Source organism: Pieris brassicae, chromosome 1, assembly GCF_905147105.1.
Source record: "Pieris brassicae chromosome 1, ilPieBrab1.1, whole genome shotgun sequence".
In the NCBI taxonomy this organism is placed as follows: Eukaryota; Metazoa; Arthropoda; class Insecta; order Lepidoptera; family Pieridae; genus Pieris; species Pieris brassicae.
This window is the reverse complement of record NC_059665.1, coordinates 5277773-5297265: the sequence shown is the minus strand read 5'-3', so window position 1 is coordinate 5297265 and position 19493 is coordinate 5277773. Positions and strand designations below refer to the sequence as shown.

The 19493-nt window shown below is 33.3% G+C and overlaps 3 protein-coding genes across 3 annotated transcripts; 1 reads left to right on the top strand and 2 right to left on the bottom strand.

Annotated features, from left to right (window-relative positions):
* Positions 1-302: 302 nt before the first annotated feature.
* On the top strand, positions 303-5921 carry LOC123711516 (homeobox protein ceh-19-like). The gene is made up of 3 exons (XM_045664126.1): positions 303-665; positions 1309-1422; positions 5496-5921. The coding sequence occupies exons 1-3, from the start codon at positions 317-319 to the stop codon at positions 5864-5866; spliced, it is 834 nt and encodes a 277-aa protein (XP_045520082.1). The 5' UTR covers positions 303-316; the 3' UTR covers positions 5867-5921.
* A 1955-nt stretch (positions 5922-7876) lies between these two features.
* On the bottom strand, positions 7877-12255 carry LOC123720489. The gene is made up of 6 exons (XM_045677119.1): positions 12032-12255; positions 11297-11482; positions 10320-10501; positions 9167-9360; positions 8486-8730; positions 7877-7991 (listed from the first exon to the last, which is right to left on the bottom strand). Exons 1-6 carry the CDS (start codon positions 12253-12255, stop codon positions 7877-7879), a joined length of 1146 nt encoding a protein of 381 aa, XP_045533075.1.
* A 1769-nt stretch (positions 12256-14024) lies between these two features.
* On the bottom strand, positions 14025-17225 carry LOC123711658 (striatin-interacting protein 1 homolog). Its single transcript, XM_045664327.1, has one exon. The coding sequence runs from the start codon at positions 17078-17080 to the stop codon at positions 14600-14602; it is 2481 nt and encodes an 826-aa protein (XP_045520283.1). The 5' UTR covers positions 17081-17225; the 3' UTR covers positions 14025-14599.
* Positions 17226-19493: the final 2268 nt, after the last annotated feature.

The window sequence follows — 19493 nt, the reverse complement described above, 5'->3', positions numbered from 1 at the left end:
AATATATTTTCATTCGAATAATCTCCAGCTTTTAGTGGTCTTTTGTGAGGTGAAAAGCTCTCATATAGCGTGTTATCAAATAAGGTGTGAATTTTCACAGGCGGTAAGCCCCACCCACTAAGATGGCGGGCACCCCTCTACCGTCTTACTAACCAGTAGCATTTGAGTATTTCACGACAGTACCTCCTCCAGCCTGTTTTGTTGTTTACACGGTAACACCTATTTTGACAGGCAATTATCAGTTCGCGTCAAAACTGCGGCTCATAATGTCACTGTTACGTTTATTGCAAAGAAGTTTCGTACCAAAGATAAAACAATGAACATGTCAGAACGCATATCCAGTTCGTGTGATGGCGGTTATAAAAAAAGTAAAAGCGCGTGCGATTCAGATAGTGATAGTGAAAATGAAATTGATGTGATTTGTGAAAATAGTGAAACTAGTGTTGATGGTCAATCCGAAGTTTTTAGTCATCCAACTGGGGGAAATGTTTATGAAAAATTATTTAATAAAGACTACGTCTTATCTAGTCATGATTTGCATAAAAACTCCTTGCTTACAGACAACAAAAGTAAAACCTTTTTGATAGATAATATTTTAGGTAATTTTCAAAATAAGCCAAGTGATAGAAATGATAATCATCTTGAAGGTGGCGATGAACATAATGGTAATAGTTCATTATATTTATTGAATTTTTCTTACTTGATATAATGAGTTCTTCAAATTAGAAGACAAAATGTAGGATTGTAATTTAAAAATATATACTTGTCATTTTTATTTCCTAAAAAGTCTCCTTCTTTTTAAAACTATAGTCTAATTCGAATTCTAAATTTCGCCGTTAATTCGGGTTGAAGCGCTAAAAGGGCTGAACTGTCGCAGAAATATCCTCACGGAGGAATGTAGAGCAAATACAAACGCTCACATTTTTTCTATATCCGATATTGTTTAGAACTTTATTACCGTCTTGTGAAGCTCTAACACTTATCTAACTAAGACTATATCGTTTTACCATAAATAAATACATTAAGTCAGTAACTCACTCTCTTTATAACTTTACAGTTTTAATTAACATTTCAGAATGAATATTAAAAAAACGTTTCGGATACATAATTACTACAGTCACTTTAAAAAACATTTTAAAGAAAAGTAATTAATTAGTAAAAGGTTTAAATTATTTTTAGTATATATTATGATAGGCTTAACAGTCGTCATCTCGGTTTGCTATATCTTTAAAATTTGTTATTGTTACCATATGTTTTACCATAAATTGGAGTTTTATCAGCTATACTCAACATACCTTTTGTTTTTAGTATCATCAACGTCAACGTGTGCAGAACTAGGTGTTTTGAATGGAGCAGAAATTCTAGCTGGCCATGCCTACGCGCACTGGCTGGCGACAAGGCAGACATCATCAAATTTCTATGGTGTGTAGTTTTTAAAAATTAAACGTAAAAGTAAGCATATTTTATCTGTTAAATGGTTACGTTAATTCAACTAAACAGTTTGTCAATTTGTCACTAAGTATAATGACATTTAAATAATAGACAGTTCAACTAAGTAACAATCACAGATAATCAGTATCGGATTTACAAATTTTCATAGTATAGACTATAGCATATATAGTATATGAAGTTGGCCTTTGTCTCTACAATCCAACAATTTCGTTGAAATTGCATGTAACATAATTTTGGTTTGATTTTACTGGTAGGGGGCGTACTATTTGGTTTACTCCAGAATATTTGGAAGTTTGCTACTCCGAATGTCCAATGACAAGTGAGAGGGGAAGATCATCGGGAATTTTGTTGCAGAAAACAATTCTATCGGTAAAACATTAAAAAATCGTTAAGAAAAAATCTTTTTGATATCTCTAAAGCAAAAATAAATTCGGTTACCAAATGCCGCCCGTAAAATCTGCCGCCCTAGGCTCCAGTCTACTCAGCCTGCTGGTAAATCCGCCACTGCAGATAATAAATATTACCGGCCAATCTAACGATACTATAATTCCGATTTGTCTATAATCATTTTTATAAGCTAGCTTAATAAGCTACATTTTGGTATAAAAAAATAATCAGTTTTACAATATATTTAGGTCTGGGCCTGATATTTCTGTATCTGTATCTTGATCATCTGTTAATCTAATAGGCATTTGAAATTAAGAGAATTATAAAAAGAAACCAGTGGCGCTACAACCTTTTTAGGTCTGGGCCTCAGCCTCTTGGGCCTGACACACGCCTCCTCACGATGTTCTCCTTCACCGTTTAGGCGAATGTTAAATGTGCACATAAAAAGAAAGACAAGGGGAGGGATTGAACCTACGACCTCAGGGGTGAGAGTCACACACTAAAGGGCAAGACTGTACAATATTTTGACTATTTTATTTGAAATATTTAAGAAATTCAGTTATATCGAAACGAAAAATTTACTTGCCTTTCAGATTTGGATTACTTACCATTTAATACATATTTCTACTGCAAAGACAGAAACAGTTTTGGTTATTTCTGTTATTTAATTAATATTTTTAAGCATGTTTAGCATTTTAAAAATGGAACATTACAGATAAACTGTTAATTTATAAAAATAAAAATAGGTTTTTCGTTTTACGTTAACCATACCAAACAACTATACAAATTTATTTTATATGCATTCCGTCAATTGCCACGTCCTTCCTCAATACACTTCAAACCTCTTTCGATCTTAGTATTAGATTAGTGCATATTAAATAGGTATCTCCATTTCTTATTGGGTATTCCCAATGCTTAAATTTTTTATAGCGCTCTGTCCAGCGTTTTGCCAGCCTATTGCCATTACAATATCTTCTCTCGGTTTAAGTTTCGATTTTTCCTAACATTAACGATTTCTATTGAATTGAATAGTGCAACCAATATATTTCCGAACCAATTCGGGTCCTTTAAGAAAAATGCGTACCAAATCTATCAAGGCCGGCAAAGCATTTGCAAGCCCTCTGGCAATGTTTGTGTCTATGGGCAGCGGTATCACATAGCATCGGATGAGCCTCCTACCCCCTTGCCCCCTGTTATATAAAAAACAATCACAGAAATGTAGGTATGATATCTTATGGAAGGCAACGTGCATTTCATACTATTCAGCTATTCGGTTTGTGATATTTACCTAAATATCCAAAGGTATCGAGAAATAATAAATATCTGTTAATCTCTTACGACGGTGCTAAAACGCCGTGTAAGGTCGCGTGATCACGTACCGGTGTGATTGTTCACACGTATTTATCTCCTCTCTCACGCAATCATCCCTCTCATAAATTAATTTTATTATCCGATTTCCCTTACAACAGTTAATCAATTACTGAAGTGAGTGGGAATTATGAGAGTGGGTAAAACGAGATAGGTTTAATAGGGTCAGAGCAAGTGTCTCTACTCTTTGAGAAAAAGCTCATAAAATATTGATTAAAGTCCGTGTTTTACAGAATACATACGTATATGCAATTTTATAACTTATAGTTTTCAAAAATATATATAGGTAGCGATGAAAGGTTCAATTGACGGCAAAGTTAATAAATTTGAACAGATATATTATTTCCATAATCAGTCATCAGTTTCATTAATATTATAATGTTAGCCACCTCTGCTTGAAACAATAATAAAATAAATATAATTCTAACTAGAATCTTCTGCCTATACGAAGCAGCGTTATGCTTAATTTACTTAAAAAAACTGAAAATAAAAATATACCAAGTAATGCATTACCATACCGTTATTTAAGTAACGAAATTTACAAAAATCCTTCCTTACTTCGTCATACTCGTACAATGCATCGACTGATCTATGTTCCTTATACTTTTGGTTTAGGCTCTGTATAGATGAGTTGACTAGTAGTTTTGTGAATACAAGTAAAATCTCAACTTTCATCTAATGTTCATATTTAAAGTGTTATGCTCTAAAGTATTAAAAAAGAATGTGTTAAAATTAATAGTAGAATTGTGTACGTAGCTGTTTCTAGTAGACACGCTGAATCACTTCCTGTCCTCTGGGTAGGCCAATCTAAATACTTAATAAAAGCATTATGTACCGTCATTTTACTTCATCACTTTTGTATTACCAGTAATCACATTGCGTACTTATGGATTTTTTTATATTTATTTATGTAACTCAATGAAGGAGGTATAGGAATGTATAGTCCTGATATGTAAATTAAATATATTTATACGCACAATACATATTTTAAATTCTTGCAAATAGGATTTAATGTGAAAAACGTCATGTAAAACCTCTAACTGTTTAAGCTAATATAGCTTACACGGTGCCGTAATTCTAGCGATGCGTCTGAGGATATTCGACGAAATGTCACCAGCCGACGGTCGGTGGTCGCGACTTCGCACCGAGGTGTCGACAAACAGCTGCTGCAACGATAATTATTAACAAAGCTCTTGTTTGTCCCCCACCTTAAGCCCTACGGAGTACGAGCTAAAGAATTTAATGTTACGTGAAATTTTTACAGAATGTGTCAAATTGTTTTATTCTGACACTTTATAATTGATAGTTTTATTTTATTATTTATATCGTAGAAGTTACGCTCCTTGAGTATAGCCAGGCACTCTTCGTTCATTAATTTAATTGCATTGTGATATGTACGCAAGTGGATCTTATAGAGTTAATTTTCTAATTCTATCATTTAAGGTATTGTACAGTGTATATAAAACGTATCCATATAAAACAGAACTTGTCGTAACACCTAGTTGGATTTGTTATATTATACCTGGTTGAAATAGGAAGAATTACTTAAACAAAAAGTCATGATTAGCTTTTACTAATTTACTACAGTCAAAATGTTTGTTATTGATGTTTGAATAAATACTTATTGATTCCCAATATCAATTTCGTGACTACCTTTTCACTTAAAGTTCTGGATCAATAGGTATATTATAGATACGAGAAATGTGCCTGTAATTTGTGAACTACATTCGCAAATAGTTATCAGTCTGTTAGCGAGGCCATCACACACCATACACACGACACAAAGCCGTGTTGACACACGAGATGTCAAACTGCGCAGGCGCAGAGCAAACAAACTGATTGTGTTTATAGCCACTTAACGAGAAGCTGCGACAATTCCGATTAGTGTTCGAAAAAATTGTCCCGTGTTTGTCTTAAGTGAGAGCAGCTACTTTGTAAATGAGGACGTACTTTATTTAATCTGTATACAGCATTTATTGAATAATATTTTATATTATTTACAGAAAAGACTATGTCAGGTTATGGTTGCTAGATGATAAAAGATTTTATTATTCGTTTGAAGCCCCGTAACTCCTCCACTTGTGTGGACATATCTCAGCTTCGAACCTAGGACTTCCGGTTTATACGTTATGTAAGATATCCACTGTTAGTAATTGTGGAATGCCTTAGAGGAGACTTTTACCCGTACCCATATAAATAAAAACAGAATATTTTATTGTATTACTAACCGGCACATTTACCTGTAAGCATACAATAATTATATTATACAGATAATTTGTTGTTCACAGATGACAAAGCCAATCGAAGAACGCGTCGATCGGGACCCGAAAGAAAGCCGCGTCAAGCATACAGTGCAAAACAATTGGAAAGACTCGAAGCTGAGTTTAAAGTGGACAAATATTTAAGTGTATCAAAACGTATGGAACTGTCAAAGGCCTTAGATCTAACAGAGGTTCAAATAAAAACGTGGTTTCAAAATCGTAGAACTAAGTGGAAAAAGCAATTAACATCTCGCTTGAAGATCGCTCAACGGCAGGGTTTGTTTCCGGGACACATCTTGGGACACACTCCACAAACATACTCCCTTTTGAGTCCTTACGTCTACCAACCACTAAGTTGTGTGTTCACACCTGTAACGCTACCATCTTCGCCTCCATAAACTATTTGTATATCATTTATATAATTTTATCGAGCAAAGGTGATTACATTGTAATACTACCTACATCGAATAAAAGAAGTAGTTAATATGGAAAAATAGTACTAATTGTGGGGCCATCTACAATCTGCGCTTACAAATCACTGCGAAGACGTCATACCCTAACGCGCCAACGAAGTTATAAGGATATATAGTGCCTCTCGACCTTAGCCACTGGAGCCTTCAGACCGGCCACTGACTGGTCGAGAATTCCCTAAGGTTAGAGGAATAGTACACCATCCATCTATCACACAATATTTGAAATCACTACTTGACACCAACGGTACTACAGAGAAATCTAGACTTCTGCTAAGATTATATTTATGTTTTGAGATGGGGCTAAAAATTGAGTAACTTAAGTCGTAAACGTTTATCGACAGACTATAGCTAGGCTTTTTCATGGACATAGTGTGCCTGTACACACTGGTTAAAAGGCGGTTGTTTACTATATAAGGAGTGTTGAATAAAAAGTAATAATGAGTATGTAATTAGTATAAATCATCAATTTGAAGCCAGCATCGTGAGTAGCAGCCACCGCAAACCTGGACTCGTGCGCGGGGGTGTTACCTAAGTGAACCAACTTTAGCGAGATTTCTACAGCGCACTTGATAATTTCGTCTTTTGTTTCACACTCCGTCTTCAAAAATTTACATCAAACTATATGTAGGTACTGTACACGTTTCTTCTTCTAGTGAGTCTAGTTATTACTAGAGACTGACCACCAGTCTCACGAAGCATGTCAAGTCTTGTGCTAGATGCGACAAGTCTACAGTCCTAGTACTCAATCACTTCCTAACATAAGCGATGATGTTTCCCTTCTACCAACGGTCTTTTATTTGGATCTTGAACCCACCACAGTGTGTTGAAGCTGCTAGCAGCGCAATACGCAACTTTCCGTTGCAAAGTTTAACGAAATTTTTAAACCTAATTACTTCGTATTTATGTACAGTAGTGCTAAGTTTATTTATTAATATGAAAATAAAGTATTTTGGTATATTATAGATCTTCCTATTGTACAAATATTTTAAAACTATGCCATTGTAAAATTTAAAAATAAGCGTATAATATAATTAGGTATTAGTTTATAGAATAGATGTAGAATGTACATATTATAAGTATAGATAATAAAAATAAGATACTGTAACGTATTTGATTTTTTAGTATGCAACCTTTAAACACATTATATTAAATGACTCATTAATTCAATCAGATAGTAGTAATTAACCGAATCGTAAATAAACTATAAAGTTTAAGTACAATTAAATAATGTCTTATATATATGTATTTGATTCATAAACAATAAATCAGTATAATTTCACCGTTCTTATCTTTTCTTTTTTATCACAGCGTAAATAGAATTTGAAAGAACGAGACGACTCATTTAATTCTGAATAATTATATATATACACGCATGTCAAAATCAATCCGTGTTAATGATTTAATACGGTCTTTTGTCTCTTTCCGTTGAATTGTATTCACGCTGTGATAAAAACCGATAGAATAGTGCTTTTGTAAAAAAGGTGCAATTCACGGAATCACTTTTTTGAATAACGGGCTACATATGTAAACGAATCATTGATAGAACCGACCGATGATTAGGTAAGATTTTGTAAATGCATATAGATCCATTGATCGTAAACGTCATAGCTAATTTAAGTATGGAAGTGAATGTTTGCAGAGGACTAGCTTTTTTGTCATACGTAGGAGTTGAGGCAAAAGTTATTTCGATTATATTCTAGCCATTTTAAAATCATTCATATTAAATATCAATGGTACCCTTACTTATTTGGATTTTTTTTTGGATTACATAATTAGAACAAACACATGATATAAATTGACATACATACAAAAAAAAATATAAAAAGCGGTGCCGTCCCTATAACATGTGGACACTACCATTATAGAGAAAGAGAGACTGATCATTTAAAAATGATCAGAATATACAAGTACCAGTACTAGAAATAATAACCAAATTTATTGATAACACATATCTTTCGGATAAATTTTATTGCAGTCGGCATCACCAAGACCTAGGGTAGCTGCGCGCAATGCTCCCAAAGTCACGCCGCGGGTCCAAGCAATCCCAGCACTGGAATATACAACATGATAATAATAGTACACTACATTCATGACAGAAATATGGTTGTGACAAAATTGATCTAATGCGAATGCCCCACACTAGGTAGTCCCTGTTGGGTAACTATATTACAATTATTCCGTGTTAATAGTGCATATTTAAAACTGTTTTTAAACAAAAGCATGACTGCTATAATGAGTTTTTATTTGGATAACATAATAAATCTTTATTACTAAGCTTCCTTAATCAGAAAGATCTAGAAAAATATTTTTTTTTTATTTTGAACAAAATCTTTACTAAATGGCTTACGTAACCTCTGAATGAAGCATTTGCTCTTTCATACTTAAATATAAAAAATATTTTGGATTTAACAAACTAGAGTTATACTTATAGTTAAATCTGGATTCTGAATCTTAAGATTAATTCATAATCCTGAGTCGGTAAGTCGTTCCGTTAGAGTTCAAAACGCATACAACAACAAAAAATATCAGTCGAAAGAAACTCACTGAATCAAAGGTAGCCAATATCTTTCCTTATCCCGCAGAGTCCTCATATGTTTATTCCCCAAACACAGTGTCCTGTAAAGGCACATATTTGTTTGCGGCTTCAATGCCATAAGAGCGTACCGTGAGATACTATTTAATGATTTCAATTGTCGGGGTTGTGTTTCACGTTTGAAGCGGAATACATTATCAACGTTGATATTATCTGTGTTGTCCACCATTTGCATCACTTGGGGTTGTTGCTCGGTCTAAAAACGTAAAGCTATAAAAGTTATACAATCTGTAACACTATACTGCCGATTCAAATTAACAAGAATACGGCACATTCAATATAATAATAAATAATAAATGTCAACGGCGCAACGCAATTCTGATCTTTATTTTAATTATATATAATATTTATTTGCAATAAATAGGATTTATTTGGTTTTTTATTTCGTGCTTATTTAATCCGTTAAGTGATGATTCCTACTTATTCCCGACAGATGAATAACTGAAGCTAAACTAAAAAGACTAATTGATACCTATTTAAAATTATGATCCACTCATAGCTTTAAGCGAAAATATTTTTTTCGGTGATGTTGGAGTGCCTTTTAATTATTTTAATATTTATTAAAATGGCACTAAATCTGACGTCCCGAACTCCATTGAGGGGTTACGGTGTTATTGATTTTTAGCACTTACCATAGTAATACACATGAGAACTTGCAGGACAAACATGCCGAATGAAAGAAATGCAATGCCTGTAAGTGATATTTCGAATAAGTCTGCGACGCTCAGACCATGCGACTCCTTCTCTATGTGATGATCATCTGGCTCGTGTTCAGTGTGGTACATTGGTGGTGGCGGGGGAGGCATGGAATACTCGTAACCCCCAGCTGCAATAATTGTTAGTACATCATTACCAAGGGTGGTCGAGGAAGTCACAATCCAGTCCTGAGGCCTGAACAAGGTCTTCCTTGTGCTACTTACTTGAAACTTGTGTTAAAGTGCAAAAGTCTTTAATCAGTATTATTAAGTATTAGGCATTTATAGATTACTAGCGGACCCGACAGATGTTGTCTCGTACTTGTAAAAATATCAAACCAATAAAAAGCAAAAAATCATCTAATTGTAAACATACAGTGTCGAATCTACACACAATAAATTCGTAAAAATTGAGCCTGTTAATTTAATTACAAACACACGCATAGAAGATTTATATATATAAACACACACCAAATTGGTCATATAGGTATTTTAATTGTCTTTGTAGACTGCAAACGTTACCATTCTACGTCCCAGGTTTTATAGATGATTCATCATACATATCTCCAATTATTTACATTTAAATTAGGCAATATTGCATTATACTACAAGAGCGTTTGTCAAAATTTGACTTAGAAACAAAGTATTTTAAATAGTATTAACTTAGTCTCACACATAAATCCTTCTCCCAATCAGGAACCGTATAATAAGGAGCATGAAGAAACAATAAAAAAACGTCTCTCCCATCGGTAATTTTTATATGCTTTTTTACTCTATAACTAACCACTCGCGTATATATATGCAGAATAATTAAATGATAATTGCTATGAACCCAATGATTGCAATATAACTGTTGAAGAGAGTGCCTACGTTTGGCTATGCCCTCGGGGCGTAACTCCCACGATTTAGGTAATCGCCATTTTTATAAGAAAGCCTGAGTGAGCAAAATGTAGTCTTGGCTCGTACAATTATATATATACCTATTTGTTAGCCTTCTTTTACCTATAACATACGATTTAACTAACAGGGACTAATTTATGCATATTTATTAAGATATAACTTTCATTGGACAAAGTGAGATTCGACTTACCGTGTTTAGATAAGTCATGTGTCACATCCGGGTCACCGAAAATTGTTTCGCCTGACTCCATCACTTCATAACCATCTCTAGGGTTGGCCTGCACTGTTTGAGGATTGACTGGTAATGAACCGGTTATATTTGGATTAATAGTCATATTGTAATGACGGTATATGTCGTTCATAGCCGATACCCTATAGTGACAACATAAGAGATTAGAACAAAGCGTTATTAGGCAAGTAACTTTATCACGCACCTCGTACTTGTCATAGAAAGCTGATCATACCTGCCAATTAAAAAAAACTGGGGCAACTCTCGCTTTGTTTCTTTCTTGATTTAACATCACCCGGAAAATCTTTCTCGATAACTAATACGAATCAAGCAAAAATTGCGTTTTGTAGCGTATTTCCTATATAAGTATATTATTATATATTGATATTAACGATTTCACGAGCTCGAATCGGTTTTTATTATAGAATAGCCGCTGATATCGACGGCCATGGCCATTCTCAATGCCAGAGAAAGCGTTGTTGCCATTTTAATAATTGGTACACTCTTTGCTTGAACTACCCTAAGTTGTGGAACCTCGACATCGAGGTGATACAGGTGGAATTTCGTATTCTGCCTCGATGATAAAATTGCAAATTAAACTCAGCGGCAGGTATATATCCAAACAACTCCTTTAAATACTCTGGTAAATGCGGTAGAAGATGCAGTAAGACCCCACATCTTGACACAAGGGATCAAGCCGTTGGGGAAGTTCCTGGTGGTTGACGATTCGAACCGAATTCCTTGAATATGGTCAAGTGGAAGGAGCTGGTACTGGGGAGCCCGCCCAAAGGTGAGTACAGTAAACCGAATTGGCACTTTATACAGTTGCAATCAATGGCCCAGAGTGAAGTGTGAAGTTAAGTGTAACAAAAAATTGCTGCCTCGCAAAATATTAGGTATCTACTTGAAAACTATATTCTAGTGTCTTTGTTACTTACTTGGCAAGCCACTCTTGATAATTTGCTGAGCCCACGTCGTATAAATTTTGAGATCGCGGATAACCACTTTTGCTTTGGCCGATATCAAATGGCATCCCGAGACGCCTTTGCAAGGAATTTTTGCCTACCTCTTCCAGAATTTGTTCAGCAATATAATTTCTACAGTGATATTCATTCATCATTTTTCTGTAATTAAAAATGTTTATAAAGTTATTAGTATTTAGTTAGCGACCATACATATTAGGTACAGCAATTACACGTCAATACCAATTAATGGAATAATTCCTTACACTATATTAAAAACAATAAAAGCTAAAAACCTACAATATCACAGACCTAACATAATAGTTTAGGATATGTGACGATGTGTTTCATCAGATATAGATATTTTAAATTATTTTTATATATAATTTATTATGCACACTATTCTGGTATATATAATTTGTATATATGTTAATGATTTAAATATGTTCGACGTCCTGGTGAAAACAAAAACTGTATACAGTTTGTGTTGCCACCACACCAACTTCCTTTATATTAAGTTCATTTATACAATGAATAAATAAAGAAAAATCAAAAATGATAATGGATGATAATGGATGCTGGATATTGGAATAAAGAAAAAACCTTAATGCAAGTATTTTTTTAGATACGATAGCTTAACTGAAATTGTTTAATGTTCTACGAGTATAGTTTTCGTTTATAAGTTATATTAACTATTATCTAAAAATTTACCTGTGAAATGTGAGAGTCGATAAAGCCGCATCGATTGACCCATTAGTAGATGGCGTATTACTTCGTTCCCTCGACTTTTGAGACGCATCATCATTCGCCAGAAAAAATGTCGGCATCAAATCAGTACGAAGAATATCATTCACATTTAGTTCACTATAAAACTTGTCTGATGACAAACTGTAATGAACCTTTACTAAAATAATAATAAGCACAGTAAAATACATTTTTATTGAAAGGCTTGGGTGCTGCAAGACGTTTCTAAGAAGCAAATGGTATTTTAGTATAGAATTTTCATGTCATTATGCGAGTTATAGAGCAGAAAATTCTTTGGCGTGGAGATTTTATCACGTTTAAAACTGTTGTCATAATAACTAGGTAGCTACGGGTTGGTGGGCACAGAAGAACCGCTTGACATCGAAGTCTAGATTTTTCTTAGGTATCTAGGTAGGACTTATAGAAATTTCATAGTATACTAGGGAAAAAAGATACATTATTGTGTACAACATTGCATTATCAAGGTTAGTCAAATTAAAATTAATTAAGTAAACTAGTAACATAATCTAAAGGTTTAACTCCCACACATCACTGCACTAGATTTATAAATAAAACAACGCTTTTTCTTCCATTATCAGAGTAAGCAATACTTACTAACTAACTAACTACTTACTCTCCCAGACTTAAGAGGTAGATTATCTACTGCCTATGTGCCCTCGACTTTGCTTAATGTCACACAAAAAATTATAATTAATTGTTTCCTCTAAGAGGATAACAATATTCTGAATTTATATTTTATATACTGAACAACATATAGTCTACAAAATGTATCGTTCCGGGGCCAGTTCAGCTAATTGCAGTTTATATTTTACCTTTCTTATTTTGTTTGTTAAAATTCAGGTTCATAACAATGTATGTAAATGTATGTTGTCATTTAATATAAAGAGTCGACCACGACGAAAAAAATACGATCTTGTTTTAATACGATAATAAATTTAATAGCGGGGATATTTGTAAAAGTACGCTGATAGCTATTTAAACACCCCTGGTTCCTTAAGTGCCCCGTCGAGCTGGTAAAAGGATCTATTGTAATACACAATATTACAAATGTTTGGGTGTCAGCAGCGTGACATTTGACGTGGGAACAAACCCTGCTGCACTCCATTCCAAAAACCCTCTTCTCCAATATTTCGTACGATTTCATCTCAAGTTACTTGTGTGCTCACTTTTTAATAACACTTATAGGTTCGCAATGTTTCTTAAGCGTGACATTTTTCTATATTAATAATATAAATAAAAAATTACAAGTCACAATGTTCGATGTTTTAATTCAGCGCGTAACCCGAATACACTTTTACATTTTTATTTATTGCTATGATTATCATCGAGATTATGTAAGTTACTGAATTTAATAATGTAGTATTTAAATTTCCGTAATCCTCAAATGGAGTAGGTAAACCGTGGGCAGCAACTCTTCAGCACGGTTAGGTAGGGACTTTATAGGCAAGTAAAGGCTTGACCTGTTTTCCAAAACAGTGGTGATACCAATATTTGCTCGTGCCCTCGAGGATTTCTGCATAAATTAGCTTAATGAAGGTAATCTTTCTGTCTGACTTACGTGGCTTAGGATTGAGCGCACCTAGCCACGAAGTTAACTTCCAATAAATTTACAATAGGTAAGAATTACACAGGCCGTAATTTCTCGGGATGTGTAAAAATGTGCTGAGCAGAGAAATTATGCTATTATTATTAGGTTTCAATGTGTGGCCCATCACGCAGGTCATTAGTCAAACCAAGACATGTTCTCTATGAAGTAAAGCATGTGAAATGTACCTTGTTATAAACGTTTAAAAAAGCAATTTCATATGAACACCATCATCAATCCATTTTAACTATGAATGTTGATTCTCTCAAAAAAAATTACCGCTTCAACCATACAAAAGAAACGCATTTCTAGTTTAATATTATGTAATAAATAAATCTACAATCCATGTTCAGAATATTATAGACGTGTTTGTTTTTCTAAATAATAATTAAGGAAAATCAGGCTGAAGTTTGAGCACTCTCAGTGTGTCAGTCAGGGTCCTTTTTTTAACGTTCATAAGTTTACATTGTGTTATTCATATAATAACTGATTTTTTTACATTGACTTTGACTAACATATAGCAAGGACAGTTAATATTTTAAGAAAAAAATAAAAGATTCTACTATACCACATTTATTCTTTCAAAAAAGTTACTTCAAAAACGTATATAAACATGATTTTGACTACATTACATGATAGATATACACTAAAGTACTATAACATAATAAAATACAATGGATTTAACAAACATCTACTCATATTATTTATAGTCATCTTGAAACCTAATTATTACATATTGGGAGTTAATTTCATGAATTTATTTAGAATATTTTAATTTATTAGTACTACTAATTATGTCAAACCTTATTTGAAAATCAAATTATTATTAAATTTTATTAGTTAACAAATATCTATAAAAATATTTTACAAGTTTCAAAGAGATTTTTAAACACATACAAGTTGAACATTTGTCATCAAACATTCCAGCCTTACATTGTTTTGCTTCCATTTGCATACAATCGGCTTTCAAATGATTCATTATGATACACTTCTCTCTCTAGCCATATTTCATAATTTTCCTTAAATTCTTCATCAAGCTCAATGTTTACATCAAGCACGTCATTTATATTTGTGTCAACAGGTGCCCATTCAGTATCTATATACTTTCTTACACTAGTTACAGGTCCCGTTATGTAACGCCTCCTATTAAAATTCTCAACACAAGCCCGGAGGGTACATTCTTCATCCTGAAAGTCCCATGGCCGAGCATCTACGTCATTCCCATACGCCCAATCGTCATTGAGTCTATGTCGCACCTTAGAATATATAGCACTTATTGTTTTCATGTTCGTTTTTCTCCACTGTCTTCCCAAATATTTTGTTTGCATTTTTAAAAGCTTTAGAACATAGAACTGCATCAGCGCATGCCGTACTTTGAGAGTGCGTTTTAAAATTGGAGCACTTTTAAACACAACTAACATCATAATCCTTGCATTTTTCCATTTAGTCAATTTATTCAGTATTCTTAAAAGATTTATACATGAAAAAACATTTCTCCAGGAGTAGGGGACAGATGTTTCACCAATGTCTAAACACTCTTTAGTAAGTTCTGGTTGTTCCCCAATAACACAAGCAGGGAAATCAAATATAGGTATAGTATTTTTTGCCCCAACATAGGACAAAATATTCTGATTAAAAAATTTTAAAACCAGGGGCATACAGTTGGCAAAAACCAAATGTTGGGACATGTATTCAAATTGGTAAATATGATTTTGTTTAAAATGTTTTAAAAGTAACAGGAGGATTGCAGTAACTGCCTTGACTATGATTTCTTTATGCCTGTTAACATCTATTCCTAATTTCAGTGACTGAAGTACAGTCATTGGCATCTCCTCAGGTAATAAATCAGCCATAATATTCATTGAATACGTTTTTGCTGTAGACGTTGGAGCAGCAGCTAACAATATTTTTAATAGTGCTATCATGTACTGGGGTAGATTAGGTAACATTTCCCTATACAAAAGTTCTGTTTCAGTCTCCTCAATATCTTTTTCACCTTTGGTGAGTGGACTTCGGGAAATTTCTATTTCTCGTTCAACTTGAATTTCAGAAATGCTAGTATAAATGTGTTTTTTTAATACCTCTAATCCTTCATGAATAGGGTTTGGTAGGCCTGCGATAGTCTGCCTATCACCTGGTAGAGAATACCCAATGAACTTAATTCTCACATTATGGAGAAAGTTATCAATATCTTTCTGCCGGACTTTTGATTGCCACGGCAGACTTTTAGGGGGTGGTGGAGGAGGGGGACTGTCTAATTGCTTAAAGTACATGTAATATGGACAATTTTGATTTGAATTTTGTGAACCATCATTAGACATGGACTGAAACTCCATAGAATAGTCCTCAGAACCATTACCTGTGTCTTCTTTATCCACATATAGTTGCTCATCAGATTCGTCCATAGAAGTTTGCTTCATAAATGTTTGCCGCCTTATAGCTCTCTCACTTTCCTTCAACATGATTTTTTTTCTTTGAACTGGATTCTGATTTTCAAGAATATCAACAGCACTTGGTGGTGGAGAACTGGCCCTCATGCCTTTTACAACTTCTAAAGTGTCTTCAGCAATTAAAGGTAAGCCATATTGTTCACGTAATTTAGTTTTCTTCTCTTTAAGCTCTTTAATACCCCCCAAATATACCAATAAAATTTTCCATAATAACAGTAAAACCTTTTTCATTGGAAAATTAGGAGATGAACCAGCACAAAGCTGAGTGATCATATTTAAAAGTTGAACTGGCAACAATTCTTCACCATAGTGTGTTCCTAATTCCTCTTTAAAAAGTTTTAATAGATGGACATACTCAGAATTAGTATTAGCTATTTCAGTTCTCATGTGTTCAGTGATAAGATACAAGACAGAGAGAATTACTCTTAAATCAGTGGAATCTGCTAAAGATTCAGCTAGCTTTCTAGATGAAATAGTGGATGTTTGACTTTTTGTTATTTCGAGTTGCAGCAATTCTACAAATGCTGGAAATATACCCATTTCATAGAGCAAGAAGATGTTTCTGCGAGCCCAAAGAGCCTGTTCAGTATCAGATTGCATTTCAGCCCAACAACCTTGTGCTAGATACAAAATACATCGAGCGGCTCGTGTTCGTATTTCACTGATTACTATGTCTAAGTATTCTAAGAGTTTCATAATTACAGCTCGCCTATGAGATTCAGATAATCGCTGCCAACTGGGTGGGAAGCTAAATTCTTCCATGACTTCTTCGAATGCTTTGACATTTAGTTGAAATTCCGGATGTTCTGTATAACTATACAGTTCAGCAATTTCATTATTTTGTGAATCGCAGTCGTCATAAACAAAATCTAACTCGGGGCTCTCCATATCATTGTTACAATCGCCTTCTTCCATGTTCATTTTTGCGCCACCACTCCTTCCGTTACCGTTTGTACCCATTTTAATCAATATTTTTTAATATACACATTATATGGTTCAGGCGATACCAAGCTTTATAATTAAAAGAAAGTCAAATATAAAAATTACGATATAATATCATCACAACAAAATCAATTTTCTAGGTAGTGCAAAGTGTTGCCGCTTGCCAACCACCACAGAACAAGTTTAGTCTAGAATCTAGACTAGACTAGAGATTTTATTAAGTTGATAAATTAAAGATATGATTCCAAGTGTTCAGTTTACGTTTTATTTTATTTGTTGTTACAAATAAAATAAAACGTAAAAGTAGCAGCACCTTGCAGTTTTGATTGAAATCATTAATGATTTAGAATCTAGGATGTTTTTTACCCTGTAGATCTGATGCTGTACACTGTTACCTCATGCGTCTGTGGTCAGCCATATTAGTATTAACTTACCTCTACTTAATCTATGGTTTATCAAATTTGAATCCATCTGCGGTTAATTTTATTTTACTCAGGTCTTAAACACCTAAAAATTAATTTTAAACTACCACTGAACATATTCATAATGTAAGGTAATTAATTGAATCAAAGAATTCCGTAAGTTATCATAATTTTATTAAATCTAAAATGAAATTGAACATTCGTCAAACCTTTACTTTTTAAAACCCAATTCAGTAAGCTAAACCAACTAACTTTATATTAAGTATTACTTTATTATGGTTATCTACACATATTTTGTACGAATATAGAATAAAAATACAATATATATATATATATATATATTAATATAAACATTAAACAGGAAAGATATACGAAAAAGATACATTTTTAGGGTAGGTGCACAGTGGCAGTGAGAGTAGCAAATACTATGTATAAATTTCATAAAGTTTACTTAGTTTACACCTAGAAAGTGGGTCACAGCAATGATGTAATAAATGTGTTTCTACTATATGGTAAATGTTTTCTTTTTCTGTATCTTTTATATCTTGCATTAAAATTTACCATATTAGGTGAACAACCAATTGAATGTTGATTACAGTTATCATTTGAACTGTCACACCCTATACACTCATTTATTTATTATTATTCGCTCACATCTGTACCTCACTTGAACTAGTTTTTGAGTATGGTATTTGCCAGAAGATATCTTAACATTGTTCTAACCAACTTTGATGTACGATCAGATGCCATTTTTTTTATTTTTCTGATGTAGAAAGGTGTTCCTTCATTCAAGTCTAGATATCATCTAAACATTGTGTCTTATCATGGAATTCAGTTCCAGTTGTATAATATTCTAATTGCATTGTAATTTATCACTAACAAATAACTAGAATTTGATGTATCTTTACCAAAGGAGCCGAAACAGTAAATCTTTTATGTATTTTAAGTAGATTCAGTGTAGGTTTTGATAATAATATAACAAATACTTCTCAGCACACACAGCTTTTAGGAATATTTCAACAGTGTCATTGGAAATAACATCCAATTTTCTCTTCTCTTTCTGATAAACAAAAATCTTTTTTTATTATCTATTAATGATTTGTTGTTGACAAAATAGAAGCAACTGTTTGCATTGAGTCTCTCAGTATCAGTAATGCAGGGTGCTATTCAGTGTAACCTCTTCATTGTGATGGTATATGTGATCTACTTAAACCATTCTTCAACTATGCTGGTACCATTGTCTTTCCCATTACAATTTGTAGTTTTTTTTTTTTTTAATAGGACTACCTTAATTCTGTTTTTCTATTAACAAATTGATTTATATTAGTAGCTTTTTATTATAGCCTTTGTTAATAACTCTTGCATTCGTAATATGTTATCATCTTATCCCTATTCTTGATAGTTGAGCTATATCCGAAAATTATTTTTTTGGTCGTTGAAAGTTCCCTTATATTTAAAGCTTCAAAGTCTGGTATTTCTTGAAAAAATTGAAACTGGTTAACTGTCACATTGATAAGATTTTTTTTCATATTGCTAATACAACTATTTCCATTTGCGTATTAATTAGACTCAAAGCAGTGTCTGCATAATAGGTTGTTATAGGTACCTTCTTGACATGTTCACAATAGGTGTCGTAAGTCTTCCTAACTTGACTTTACAAATAATAATGCATGTACTATGACATAATTCAATAGAATAATAGCTGATATACTATGAGTTAAAATTCGTGCGTCTAAGTACAGACTAATGAAGTCCTTATGCGATCGCACTTTGCAGAAAGTTTGCAAATAGATTTAAATCGGGTCATTAGGTAATCGGTTGGTGTCTCTTCCCGTACTGACGCCCGACGTAGAGATTGATACCATTTCTTTTTCAGGTACCTGTAAATTGATTCTGTTTTTGATGAATGTTGCTTAAAAATTGGCAACAATAATATATTTTATTATTGAAAAAAAAAAAAGGAGTTTGACTTACAATCGAAGTTTGTTGGTTATGATTTATGAATCATT

What these genes read in the sequence shown, in the direction of transcription:
- LOC123711516 (XM_045664126.1), top strand. Translation starts at nt 317, where the DNA reads ATGAACATGTCAGAACGCATATCCAGTTCGTGTGATGGCGGTTATAAA. An exon ending in AGGTGGCGATGAACATAATG is followed by an intron (nt 666 to 1,308) that starts GTAATAGTTCAT and finishes TTTTGTTTTTAG; the next exon opens with TATCATCAACGTCAACGTGT. An exon ending in GACATCATCAAATTTCTATG is followed by an intron (nt 1,423 to 5,495) that starts GTGTGTAGTTTT and finishes TGTTGTTCACAG; the next exon opens with ATGACAAAGCCAATCGAAGA.
- LOC123720489 (XM_045677119.1), bottom strand. Translation starts at nt 12,255, where the DNA reads ATGTATTTTACTGTGCTTATTATTATTTTAGTAAAGGTTCATTACAGT. An exon ending in TATCAAGAGTGGCTTGCCAA is followed by an intron (nt 10,502 to 11,296) that starts GTAAGTAACAAA and finishes TTGTCACTATAG; the next exon opens with GGTATCGGCTATGAACGACA. An exon ending in ACATGACTTATCTAAACACG is followed by an intron (nt 9,361 to 10,319) that starts GTAAGTCGAATC and finishes CAATTATTGCAG; the next exon opens with CTGGGGGTTACGAGTATTCC.
- LOC123711658 (XM_045664327.1), bottom strand. Translation starts at nt 17,080, where the DNA reads ATGGGTACAAACGGTAACGGAAGGAGTGGTGGCGCAAAAATGAACATG.